The sequence below is a fragment of the Salvelinus fontinalis genome, chromosome 27 (assembly GCF_029448725.1).
Source record: "Salvelinus fontinalis isolate EN_2023a chromosome 27, ASM2944872v1, whole genome shotgun sequence".
Taxonomy (NCBI): domain Eukaryota; kingdom Metazoa; phylum Chordata; class Actinopteri; order Salmoniformes; family Salmonidae; genus Salvelinus; species Salvelinus fontinalis.
This window is the reverse complement of record NC_074691.1, coordinates 16109135-16122343: the sequence shown is the minus strand read 5'-3', so window position 1 is coordinate 16122343 and position 13209 is coordinate 16109135. Positions and strand designations below refer to the sequence as shown.

The 13209-nt window shown below is 45.9% G+C and overlaps 1 protein-coding gene across 2 annotated transcripts in view; it reads right to left on the bottom strand.

The window, feature by feature from the left end:
* The window catches only part of ift172 (intraflagellar transport 172), a 28734-nt gene that overhangs the window by 3413 nt on the left and 12112 nt on the right, over nucleotides 1-13209 (bottom strand). The window contains exons 24-43 of one of the 2 annotated variants that reach the window (XM_055885012.1): nucleotides 13011-13131; nucleotides 12247-12391; nucleotides 11926-12015; nucleotides 11598-11695; nucleotides 10750-10885; nucleotides 10478-10594; nucleotides 9163-9305; nucleotides 8669-8762; nucleotides 8355-8419; nucleotides 7592-7772; nucleotides 5080-5189; nucleotides 3797-3926; nucleotides 3497-3595; nucleotides 2960-3069; nucleotides 2141-2204; nucleotides 1503-1589; nucleotides 1165-1392; nucleotides 924-1040; nucleotides 723-818; nucleotides 357-416 (exon numbers count right to left, since the gene is read on the bottom strand). In XM_055885012.1, the coding sequence (XP_055740987.1) occupies nucleotides 357-416; nucleotides 723-818; nucleotides 924-1040; nucleotides 1165-1392; nucleotides 1503-1589; nucleotides 2141-2204; nucleotides 2960-3069; nucleotides 3497-3595; nucleotides 3797-3926; nucleotides 5080-5189; nucleotides 7592-7772; nucleotides 8355-8419; nucleotides 8669-8762; nucleotides 9163-9305; nucleotides 10478-10594; nucleotides 10750-10885; nucleotides 11598-11695; nucleotides 11926-12015; nucleotides 12247-12391; nucleotides 13011-13131 (2291 nt within the window). The remainder of the gene's footprint in view (nucleotides 1-356; nucleotides 417-722; nucleotides 819-923; nucleotides 1041-1164; nucleotides 1393-1502; nucleotides 1590-2140; nucleotides 2205-2959; nucleotides 3070-3496; nucleotides 3596-3796; nucleotides 3927-5079; nucleotides 5190-7591; nucleotides 7773-8354; nucleotides 8420-8668; nucleotides 8763-9162; nucleotides 9306-10477; nucleotides 10595-10749; nucleotides 10886-11597; nucleotides 11696-11925; nucleotides 12016-12246; nucleotides 12392-13010; nucleotides 13132-13209) is intronic. The other variant, XM_055885013.1, reaches the window with a different exon arrangement.

The window sequence follows — 13209 nt, the reverse complement described above, 5'->3', positions numbered from 1 at the left end:
AGCTGAGGTGAAACCCCCCCAGTTAACGCTGAGGTGAAACCCCCTCAGATAAAGCTGAGGTGAAACCCCCCCAGTTAATGCTGAGGTGAAACCCCCCCAGTTAACGCTGAGGTGAAACCCCCCCAGTTAACGCTGAGGTGAAACCCCCTCAGCTAACGCTGAGGTGAAACCCCCTCAGCTAACGCTGAGGTGAAACCCCCTCAGCTAACGCTGAGGTGAAACCCCCTCAGCTAACGCTGAGGTGAAACCCCCTCAGCTAACGCTGAGGTGAAACCCCCTCAGCTAACGCTGAGGTGAAACCCCCTCAGCTAACGCTGAGGTGAAACCCCCTCAGGTAAAGCTGGGTGGAGACTCACATCAGACAGATCCAGGAAGCGGTTGAGGAAAATAAAGGCCATGTTCTCCCAGCCCAAAGCCTGTAGAGAGAATCACATTTATCATCATCAACCTGACATTCACAACTAAATGCCAATAATGAAGTTGAAAAAAACAGATTTTACATTTCCCAAAATAATTTCATTTTTAACGTGGGACGATAGGCTACTTCACAATGCAGTCTGGGCACAAAATTATTCATAACACTTCCAATGGGTCTACCTGGAGCACAGACAGACTCAGGGGACATTGATCCGAATATTTCCCATGGGGCTAGCAACACCAACCCCCCAAGCCCCTCTCTGCTTCCCGTGATTGGCTGAGGCTCATACGAGCAGTTATCTTACCCTGGCAGCCATGCCTGCCTCGTAGAAGGCCTTGTCAGCTGGGATGAGCTCCGTGTGGCGCAGCAGGGAAATGGACAGCTTGGCAGCCACGCTGACCTGAAGGGATGGGGAGGAGAGTGATGGGGGACGTGAGTGTGTACCACAGCTAATACTATACAAAAACAGGCTGAGTAAAATAAAAGATGAGTACAGTATATATACCAGGTCAACCCCGTTGGCAGCGGATCGCGTGGCGTAGTAGTGAGAGATCAGCAGCATCTGCTCAAACTCTTCGTGGGCAGGAGAGTTGGCCTCCGAAGACTTGGTCAGGTTCTCACACTGCAAACAGATTAGACAACGAGACCATGAAAAAAAGGACCCTTACACATCATATATGGTCATTATACACTGTGACCAGATACTGTCACTATAGTCCCCTGTCTCTCTCTGGTCCTGTACTCACCAGCAGAAGCATGACGTCTCTCAGGTCAGCCCACATGCGGAAGGACTCAGCGCTGTCTCGACCCAGCAGGTTCAGCAGGTCCAGGAACATCCTCTTGTAGATGTTGAAATTCTGGGGGTTGGCTGGGGCTCCGTGCTGGGCGTACAGATTCAGGGCCTTTTCTGCATGGCCCTCTTTGATCAGGTGGGTGGCGTACAGGGCCACATACTTGTGGAGGATCTTGTAATTCTACAAATATTACAGAAATATAAACAGTAAGGGAATAAAACTGAAGATACAGCGAAAAGGATGAAAGACAATGAAACTAAAAGGAGGAGTGTTGACGGTAGACTCAGTACTTGTTTGGAAGCAGTCTCTATGCACTTCTCCCATTGGCCTCTCTCAGCATACATGTCCAGAGCTGCCATGACATCCACTCCTACCAGCTAGAACCAGAGAAGATCACCATTTAGTGGTTAAGAGTTATCTAGAAAAACTACTACAGAAGGACATTTGGTAGTTTATTAAGGTAATGGATGGTTACAAACACCCACATTATGAAGTCTTGGTGCATTATGTAGACAATACACACAGTCCTTCGAAATATGCCATTCTCTTTTCACCAGGCAGACTTCCTTATTCAACTAGAGACATCAGTGCTACTGAGCCACATTGATGTGGCAAAACAAAGAGAACAAGGACTGTGGATCCGTTTTGTTATTCAGCTCTTATTTCTGAGTGGATGGAATATAGGCCACCATCTCAATGATCTCCTACCAACAGTAGGGGGCAGAGCAGGATGAGGCAGGGAGAGTTGAGGAATTAGAGGTGGGCATACACTGTGGCATGATAGGACGTCTTACAATACACCACCGCAAAAATCACAAGCTTATTCTTAAAAAATGGATATTGTAAGTTATACTGTACTTGCTAAGCACAACTGAGAAATTGGCTTATTATTTGCGATACGTATTATCGTTAAATTGTAGCTACTTACCGAATCTGCTTTGCCTTGGTTCTTCAGGTGTTCTTTGTATCGCTGGTCCACATAATCTTCAAACCTACACGAATATATTAAAATTAAAAGGTATTTAACTTAATCTCAAAGCGCTTGAAAACGGCAAACAATCAAGAATCAAATAAAACAGCTACAGTATATGATAAGGACTATAATTTTCAGCCAGAGTTGAATTTTTTGAGTGTTTCAAGCCTCCAACAGATATAGCCGTTAGGATAGACACACAATGTAGAAGGAAAGTAAATGATCCTCCATTATGTAGGATAATGACTGTTCAGGAGCTGGAGTACATGAAAGCAATGCAACCATGTAATAGTCCCCAGATAGACAAATCACAACACAAATGCACTGTACTAAAGCAGCATAATGAGACTGGCATCACAGTAATAAGTGGGAGCAAGCAGGGATGTTGAGACAAGGCTAAGTCAAGCATGACAACAGCCGTGTGAATTTCGCAATCACATTGTCTAATCAAATAGGCTTCAACAAAATACAATAAATTGCTAAACCACTGTAAAGTTAGCTATTGTCATTCAGTCTGGATAAGATCCTAAATGACTATAATGTAACATACAGAATAGATGAAACAGGAATCTCATCCCATTCATTAACTAGAGGTCTGGAGCTACCTCTGTCCTAGGCCTTGTGTTGTTTTTAAGAGGCAACAACAGCTGACTGGTGCCTGTGAGGCCTCTGTGTGTTTTCTCTTTCTGTAGCCTAATGACAGATGAGGTATTCTAGCCGGCTAGGCTTGTTGTTAGGCAGAGCCGTAGTGGTGGGCCTGGCCGACAAGCTCACCTTGGATCCAGCTCCTTGGCCACTCTCTTGGCTTTGTTCCATTCTTCTCCCTCAATGAATGCATCTATGGCTTCCTTAATGAGGTCCAGGTTGAGGTACAGCTCAGCCGCCTGAGGAAAATACAACATTTGGAGACTCAAAAGATTTCTTGAAGGACGCCAGAGACGAGGCATAAAACATAGACGCCTTGGTTTTGGGAAGTCTTTTTTTCAATCAACACACTCGCACCAAAACCGTCGCTTTCCGTTGGCAGAACGGCCTCCACACACCCCTTTAGATTAATAAAAGCTGTTTCTGAATGTAGTTTTGTCCAATAAATATTTTTAACAGGGACACAGGGGTCCTGTCTACAAAAACATTTGTTGGATACCTGTCTGCTACACTCAATAATAATATACTTTCTAAAAAGCTTTTTTCCCAATAGAATTTCACATACAGCAGCCTAAAACCATGCATTTACAAAATAACACAAAATAATCAATATCAAAAGCCTGTCAGTATTGAGGGATCAACAGCAGGAAGTGTGTGGTGACTTACAGCGCTGTACTTCCTGAGCTGGGTGAGGCGAGGGCCCACAGAGTGGATGACATCCACAGCCCTCTCCTGGGTCAAGAACTTGATGGCCAACTCAGCAGCCTGGGGGAGGTCACATACACAGGAAACATTGAGGCTCTACACTCTGGGTCACAGAAACACACAGGGAACATCACATGGCACGACAGTCATCCAGGGCCACAGATAGAGGCTTGTGTCATACACCAGTCGGTTTGTAAGGACAGCACGTGTGGGTTAGGCTATAGTGACATTCATTGCCAGTCCTGGAGTTCTTTTGTACACCTTCATCCAGCACTTCTCCATAAGGGGCCCGTTGGTGGAGTCCTTGACCTTGAGGTAACACTCCACAGCCCGGGCGTACTCCCCAGACAGCTCCCATTCCTTGGCCTGCTCCACTATGCCTTCAACCCCTCTGCACACACACACACAGAACACACAAACACAGAACCTTGACACTATGAATTAACTATAACTGAGCTGCATTGTTAAGTAATCGAGGGACCAGATGGATGTGTAGGGAATAACAGAGCTGGAATGAAAGACTTGGAAGCCCATTCTAAGAACAGAAATAAAACTGTACATGTCTGTTGATGTTAAAGTTAAGGAAGTATTCTAAGACACTACTGTGAAGGCAAATACAAGACATTTTGCCCCCGGGGGCCACATTCGGTCTTCAACAAGGTCCGGATGGCCGCACTGAAAATGTGTTATGTTTTCTCGCTGTCAAAACGTGCAAAAAATGGTCCTCTATCCATCTTTTTTTAATGCTCCCTGACTGTCTAGCTTTCATTTCAGTGATTATTAGTGAGCTGGACACATTCAAGAAACTGTATGAACGTAGGTCTATTATCATTTATACACTGTTTCGGTTTGGTTTTAGTCATTATAAAGTATATTGAGTTTGTTTTCACCCCCCAATTGGACCCCCTTGTTGGCTGTCTCTTTGACACCCCTGCTCTACACAGTGCACTGCACACAGACTCCCCCCATTAAAATCTTAGATCTCTCCTCCACTGCGCTACAAACCCAACCCTTGTGATGTTAAAGACAGAGACAAGAGTCAAAGTGAAAGGCAACATGTGTTAGAGAGTTCTGGCTCTCAACTGAGCATGACTGACAGTACAAGAGGGCCGAATTACTCTCAATTGGGGCCTGAACTGAAGACTGTGCAAAATAAATGTCCTACTTTCCTTTTTTCCCCTGTCCTTTTGACATGCCTTTGATGTTTTCCCACAAGTCATTAAAAGCAGGGAAATGATGGTCGGAGACGGATGGAGGCGCTGCGTGTCTGCACTTTAATTAGCTGCTCATTATGGATTTAATTTAGGATAAAATGCTGCCATGTTTTAATAACGCATCGACCCAATGCGCATCTAGATTAATAACAGACCACAACACAGCGGTGTGTACATAGCCCTTTCTTTCTTCTCTTTCTCGTTTAACATGTAACATCGAGACACATTTTCTCTGCCTCTCCAAGACCACAAACAAGAGTTATTAAAACGTTAAAATAACCAGGAACATGTGATGTAAAAAACACAGATGTTATTGTGTGTTTTGCTCACCGGGAGCCCTTCTTGGTAGCCTCCTTCTCGTACTCCTCTTGGAGGACGCTCAGCTTGTTGGGGAGGTACTCTTTACAGATCCGCATGGCATCAATCCACATCTCCGCGTCCTGAGACAACACAACAACACTCAGTACCAGGGGGCACCAAACTCTGCGAAGCACATCCAGCCAAACAACCAGCGTGAATTATGGAATGAAAACATTCTGTTTAACCTGCAGTGTTCTCTGTAAAGCTACCACCAGATAGCAGAACACAGGGAATGGTGAATTGACTAGATTATGAACCCTGTGATTAAAAAAAAACCTAGAGTCGATGTCTGCGCCTCCGCGGAAATTTTATCAACATAATACATTAATCCCCATAAAAAAATCTGGCAGTTTAAACTAGAGATATTTGTTTTGTTCCATTGGACGCTTCTCAATCCACCGTATCTGCCGATGTTACACTTCCGCAGAAAGGTGACAAAGCTAGAGCGGTGTTTGTCAGACCATGAGACATCACGAAAATCGATCTTCTCACAAAGTCATCAGTTTGGCCTACAAACTATTATGACCCCTCTATAGAAAGATGAACACCATGAATTTCTCTGTTTTGCTCTACGAGTGTCTTGGGACACGTCTGAAGTCGGTACAGCTGATCTACCAACTTCTGCCTGTAGCGTCTGAACACTTTGGACTACACGCTAATATGACCCTCTGTGGAAAGGTGAGACTCTCCCAAACACGTACAGTGCCTTCAGAAAGTACTCAGAGCCCTTGACTTTTTCCACATTTTGTTACGTTACAGCCTTATTCTAAAAGTTATTAAATTAAATCATCAATCTACACACAATACTCCATAATGATAAAGCAAAAAACAGGTTTTTAGAAAAAAATACTAAAATATAACATTTACATAAGTATTCAGACCCTTTACTCAGTACTTTGTTGAAGCACCTTTGGCAGCGATTACAGCCTTGAGTCTTCTTGGGTATGACGCTACAAGCTTGCCACACCAGTATTTGGGGAGTTTCTCCCATTCTTCTCTGCAGATCCTCTCAAGTTCAGTCAGGTTGGATGGGGAGCGTTGCTGCACAGCTATTTTCAGGTCTCTCCAGAGATGTTCGATCGTGTTCAAATCCAGGTTCTGGCTGAGCCACTCAAAGACATTCAGAGACTTTTCCCGAAGCCACTAGTGCGTTGAGTTGGCTGTGTGTTTAGGGTCATTGTCCTGTTGGAAGGTGAACCTTCACCCCAGAGGTCTTGAGCGCTCAGGAGCAGGCTTTCATCAAGGATCTCTCTGTACTTTGCTCCGTTCATCTTTGCCTCAATCCTGAATTGTCTCCCAGTTCCTGCTGCTGAAAAACTGGATGGTGCCAGGCTTCCTCCAGACGTGATGCTTGGCATTCAGGCCAAAGAGTTCAATCTTGGTTTCATCAGACCAAAGAATCTTATTTCTTATGGTTTGAGAGTCTTAAGGTGCCATTTGGCAAACTCCAAGCGGGCTGTCATGTGCCTTTTACTGAGGAGTGGCTTCCGTCTGGCCACTCTACCATAAAGGCCTTGTTGGTGGAGTGCTGCAGAGATGGCTGTCCTCTAAAGGTTATCCCATCTCCACAGAGGATCTCTGGAGCTCTGTCAAAGTGACCCTTCCGGTTGTTGGTCACCTCCCTGACCAAGGCCCTTCTCTCTCGATTGCTAAGTTTGGCTGGGCGGCCAACTCTAGGAAGAGTCTTGGTGGTTCCAAACTTCTTCCATTTAAGAATGATGGAGGCCACTGTGTTCTTGGGGACCTTCAATGCTGCAGAAATGTTTTGGTACCCTTCCCCAGATCTGTGCCTCAACACAATCCTGTCTCGGATCACTACGGACAATTCCTTCTACCTCATTACTTGTTTTTTGCTCTGACATGCACTGTCATCTGTGGGATCTTATAGACAGGTCTGTGCCTTTCCAAATCATGTCCAATCAATTGAATTAATCACAGGTGGACTCCATGGGTACTGTATGTAAATTGCTGAGGAACTTTGTTTATTTAATCCATTTTAGAATATGTAACAAAATGTGGAAAAAGTCAAGGGGTCTGAATACTTCCCGAAGGCACTGTACATGTCGGTTGTTTTGCTCTAGGTCGCCCACAGGTGTCTGAAGGTCCCTTGGTACCAGTCCATTTTTTTAAATGGAAGTCTATATGGAGACTTTAGTAGAACGCATAAAAATGTACATTTGAGACGCACTGCACACTCCCATGCTACAGTGGACATTGTAGGTAGTTAAAGATATCGAAATGAACACAGCATGTATTTATTAAGGTGTCGAGATCAAATATTGTAGTCAGGCAACATATGAGATGTGAGTAGGCAACTTTTCATTCCGAAGTCAGAGAAGATTTTAGCTCGCTTCAGCTCAAAACCAGCCACCATTGTTTGCAATACATTTTGCAGCGGTTTTTAAGTGGTTGCATCATATTACAACAATTCAACAATCCTGGGAATATTAGCACGCGTATTGAGAAACACACAGTCTCTTACTTTGTAATACTTGATGGCCAGCTCTGGCCTCTGAGCCCTGAGGAGGAAGGCCTCAGCCTTCTGGAAGTCCTTCTGTTCGAAGCAGAACTTGGCCTGGCCCACCAGCACATCTGATACACTGTCAGGGTCGTTGGCCTCCGCCACCCTCTGGGCTCCAACCCAGTCCTGGTTATGGACATACCTGGAAGGGACACACCAGGCTGTAATTTAACCTCCCTCATGTTGTTACAGGTTCAAGTTCAACGTTTTGTTTATCAGATTGCAGACAGCAAACACTCTCTGAAATACTTGTTATTCACAGATTAAAGGGCTCCAACTCCAGTTTATATTAGCTAGACGATATGCCACTAAAAACACTAATGTTGTGATCTTCCAGTAGCCCTGTTATACTGTAGGTCTGTCTACAGTATAGAGTACAGTTCTCTCCCACCCTATACACCCCACCCCTCTCCAGGAAGCAGAAATCAAACCATCTCAGTGACAGGGCTCCAGTTCCTCTGCTACCTGTGTGAGAGTTGAGCGCCCCTCCAACCAAACCTGTCTGCCTGCACCACCACATCATCTCACACTCACTTAATAGGTGGTCTATAACCAATGTACAGAGAAGTGAGGGGAAGTTCTGACGGGGAAGAGGCAAGAGCTGTGCTGGCACCAGCGCTCCTTTTGAAGTCGACTCAGGAAGGCTTGAAGCTGTGACTTCTGTAGGGGACACATGCCAACACCACTCGCTAGCTAGCAAGAGAAAAACTCCTGATACACTTACATCAGCACTGCCTCTTTTGGCTTCCCCGCTTTGATGAACTCCGACTCGGCTTCGGCGAACTTGCCCTTGAAAAATGAAACATCACGGCTCAGTGCTCGGTGGCGGAGGGATTAATAATGTATGTGTGACATTTAAATGGCTGGAGAAGGGAGAAACACTGCGCTCAGACCCAAATTTCGGCAGGCAACGGAGTAAATATTTTTGAATCTCTGAGACGATGCAAGCTGTAGAGTAACCTTGAATGACAATGAGTGTGTGACTGGGATTGGGAGGAGGAGTTGGAAGTGGTGTGTGTGTGTGTGTGTATATGTTACCTCATCCTCCAGCATCATGGCGTTTTTCAGGTGGATCTCAGGGATCTTGTTCTTGGTGGAGAGACGAGCCAGCTCAAAGGCAAAGTCAAAGGCGCTGAGAGGAGGACAAGAGAAGGGTCAAAACCGGTCCCCTAGTCAAGGTCACAGAGGTACAGCAGTTTCATTAATACTGAGTCCTAGGAACGAATGGGGAAGGTCTTAAACAGCTTATGCCTATAGTTTTCAATGCTTCAGACTATGAGTAATACACCACAATAAAAGCTAAAATAAAGACATTTTAAAATTCTGTATTGCTTAACTTTTTAGGCTATTGCTTAGGCTTCGTACTGAGTCAATCACAGAACAAATACATCAGATACTTCAAGTACCTCCCAGCGATGGACACTTGACTACAGGGACATTCCTAATCACCTCGTAAACATGAAAGCAATATTGACGAGCATGGGGTTCTAGGCAGTACAGTAAAGTGCAGTCCAGTGCATTGATCTGCTCACCAGTTGTCTGCTGCAAAGTCGATGGCAGTCTCCAACAGACCAAACTTGTTGAGCAGTTTGACGGCAGCCTCCCCTCCCAGACTCTTGGCCCACAGGTAGGCCACCTGCTTATGGGCACTGGCTCCCCCATGGCTCTTCGCCACCTGCCACACACGTAGGAGGGGAAGAGGATTAGGAACAACAGATTCATACGCCCGAGGCTCCCACCATCAACCACCTCACGTGTCGCTCACTGCACATGCTGAGAGCAGGGAGCGAGCCAAATAGGGGAGAGACAGAGTAAAGGAGAGAGAAACTGTGAGAGAGGAGATCGCTGTAGAGAGAGCAAGATGAATGACATTTTTGTAGTGAAGCTCTTAATAAATGGATGTGCAACTGAGTGTTAATTAAAGAGGGTGTGCGTTTATACTGAGTGTACAAAACATTAGGAACTTTTAGGAGCTCTTTCCATGACATAGACTGACCAGGTGAATCCAGGTGAAAGCTATGATGCCTTATTGATGTCACTTGTTACGTCCACTTCCATCAGTGTAAATGAAGGGGAGGAGACAGGTTAAAGAAGGATTTTTAAGCCTCGAGACAATTGAGACATGGATTGTGTATGTGTGCCATTCAGAGGGTGAATAGGCAAGACCAAATATTTAAGTGCCTTTGAACAGGGTATGGTAGTAGGTGCCAGGCGCACCGGTTTGAATGTTTCAAGAACTGCAACGCTGCTGGGTTTTTCAAGTTCAACAGTTTCCCGTGTGTATCAAGAACGATCCACCACCCAAAGGACTTCCAGCCAACTTAACACAACTGTTGGAAGCATTGGAGTAAACACGGGCCAGCATCCCTGTGGAACGCTTTCGACACCTTGTCGAGTCCATGCCTCGACAAATTGAGGCTGTTCTGAGGGGAAAAAGGGTCCAATCAATATTAGGAAGGTGTTCCTAAGGTTTTGTACACTCAGTGTATGTGCCTCTATAGTGGAGGGCCAGAAAAGAGGAAGCCGAAGTAGCAGAGTTGCAGCCAGGTGGTGATGTTTTTACAGAGAGTGTTAGGAGGCCTGTAAGCAGTGAGAGGTCTTGCAGTGTAACACGTCCATCCTGTGCTGCTGTGTTAGCACAGACCACTGTCCTCGATACGGCATTACAGGCCAAGCCAGGGGCGTCATAATCACACTGTCACACTGTCCTGCTGTTCACAGACACTCAGTATCTCAGGGACTCTCAGCGAGAGACGAAAGTCAACTTGTGATGTGGGCTAGAGCCCGACCGATATATCGTTACACAAAAAAATAACATAACGTTCAGGCTCTAACGTGGACACATACCCTGTAGGCCTCCTCCCACATGTCGTTGACACGGTACATGTTGACTGCACCCTTCCACTCCTGGCCCTCCATATAGTGGTACTCCGCTTCTGAAAACCTGGATTCTGTCTCCAACTCCTGGAATAAATATTAGATAACGCACTCAGTAACCTGACCAACTAATTATCCTGTCTGATCTAAATCGCCTTCAGTCCATCTCATAAGATTTCTTTCAAAATGATACCAATATGATATTTATGTTTTTTCTTTAGACAGCGCCCCCTATCTCTGACCTTGGCAAGGTGCAGGTGAGTCTCAGACAGCAGGTCTGGGTGATGTTTGGCCACCAGTCGAATCACGTCGTCAAACATCTTGTTCTTCTTATACATGGTGATGGCCAGGTCCGGCTCCTCCACTGTCGCAAACAGCCTGCGAATATTCCAGTCACACACACACACAGTTGATTGCATTGCTATGCACTAAAATGTAGTCATTCTTAATCTCTGATTACATTAACCGCAAATTAAGCATGAGCAGAAAATATAACTTCTCATCACAAAATGAAGTTGCCCTTTGCTGATGATGAATTCTGCTCCACATTTGTCACAGTAGAGATCAATAAAAGAGACAAGTATTGGGATGACACAGAGTTGGGGGCACGTGGTGACACTGTCTTTGTGGCAGGCTGGCAGCGTGTGAGGGAGATGACTCTGTCTAATATGGAAAGGCACAGGCTCCTTTAGAGGGCGAGAGGGGTTGTTCAGTTAGGTGTAATGATTATGTTTCAGACACAATGCAGCCAGGGCACCTTATTAAAGTCCAATTTGCTATCAATGCACAGCAATTGAACACTTTTGTTTGTCAATTTGTTGCAGTAGAACCTTGACCTGAACTGCAACAGACAATGTTCTGGATAAAGTGACTGTTAAATCAGGCCCCTGTAGCCCAATGTCAGCAAACTTTGCCCGTGATAAAATCCATAATTAATTTGGCAGCAGGGTTTTGGTCGATACGGGTTGAAAACAGAGGAGGGTAATGAATGATAAAGGATGGAGAGAGAGAGAGGAAAAGAAGAAGAGTGGGGAGGAAGAGAGAGGGAGTGGGGAGGAAGAGATGAGGTAGAAAGAAAGAGAGAGGTTACCTTTCTGCCTCCTTGTATTTCCCCTCTCCCTCCAGGTCCTGGGCTCGGCTGATGTACAGAGTCGACACGTCCTCTGGGGTCATACACTTCGCTGCCAGCTAGGACACAATGTGTGTGAGTGTGCATGGACATCGTACCAAGCGTCACTTTAACTCACTGTGATTGTCATTCCAATTCACTGTGCATAACATCCCACTATAAAAGAACACACAGGCCTGTCACAACTAAACATAGAAAGCACAGACGTGTATCCTGTTACAATCAATTGCCTGCCATTTTAAGCTGGGCGAGCCAGATGATAAGACGGGACATTGAGGAGGATGCATACCTTATGAGCCTGCTCCCACCTCCCAGCCACCGTGTACATATCGATGGCATCTTTGATGTGGTCTCCCTTCACAAACAGGGGCTCTGCAACCTGGGTTCGCACAGAGAGAGACATACTGTACATTCCTTTCTGTGGATTCCAGCTCTCAAAGTAAGTAATGCATCAATACTTGAATTAAATTATGCAAACATGCAGCACAGAGGCAGCAGGGAGTCAGGTCTGGAATAAGCAGGCATCACCAGCTGCCACGTTGCAAGGCCCCCGACTCATCAGAACAGTCGGAATAAGCCTGCGTTTCTTTCCTTCCCTCCCTCCTCTTACCTCGTACTCCTGGATGGAGGCGTAGTACTGGGCTATCTTCAGGTAGTACTTCCCTCCTGACCGGTCTTCCTGTAACTCCAGGATATGGACCGCCTTCTTCCACTGGCGAGCCCCTATGGCAGCCTCGATGGCCTTCGAGGAACAGCTACGATAGTGAGGAGAAGAGGGGGGTAGAGGAGAGGAGAAGAGGGGGGTAGAGGAGAGGGCGAGAGGAGGCGTATGCACCATCAAAGGACATAGAACTAATCAAAGAATACAATACATAGCAACTTTATTCATCCACTTGGAACAACTAATAGGCTATGTCCAGCCCAACCATGGAGCAATTAAGACTAGAATGGCAATTAAGACTCAATGTTACAATCCTGTCAAACCACTTTTATTGGTTATTTCTTCAGTTGATTCCTGTGTTGATTCCCAGCAGTAAGTGATTAGTAGGGGATGGAGCTTTAGCGAGGCCCATTATGCCAGTCAGTCAGACCACCACAGTATTACCAGAGGGCCAGCCATCCAATGAGCATCCAGTGTGCTATCTAAAGCAGCCTACCCTGGGGACTGGAGCCCTGCGCTGCCTAATGAACAACACCTCCATTTGATTACACAGGAAATGAATCATTCACTTCACTATAAACAAACCCTTCGCACCACCTCCTCCTGCCTCCCACTCCTTTCATCTCTATCCGTCACTCTATCACTCCCTCTACACCTCTCTTCCTCCCTCCCTCCTTGTAGTAAGTGATGGGCAGACAGCAGCGCTGACTCACCCAGCCTCTATATAGTGGTTGATGGCGGCGTCCAGTTGTTTCTGCTGGACCAGGTAGTCTCCCCAGGCCTCCTCCAGTTTCACCACGTCAGCAGGGAAGGCAACACGAGCCAGCTCCACAGCTACGCTCAGGGAAAGACGTCACAGTTACATTAACGTCAATACAGTTCACAATTTATTCTCCAAACTCATAATGACTG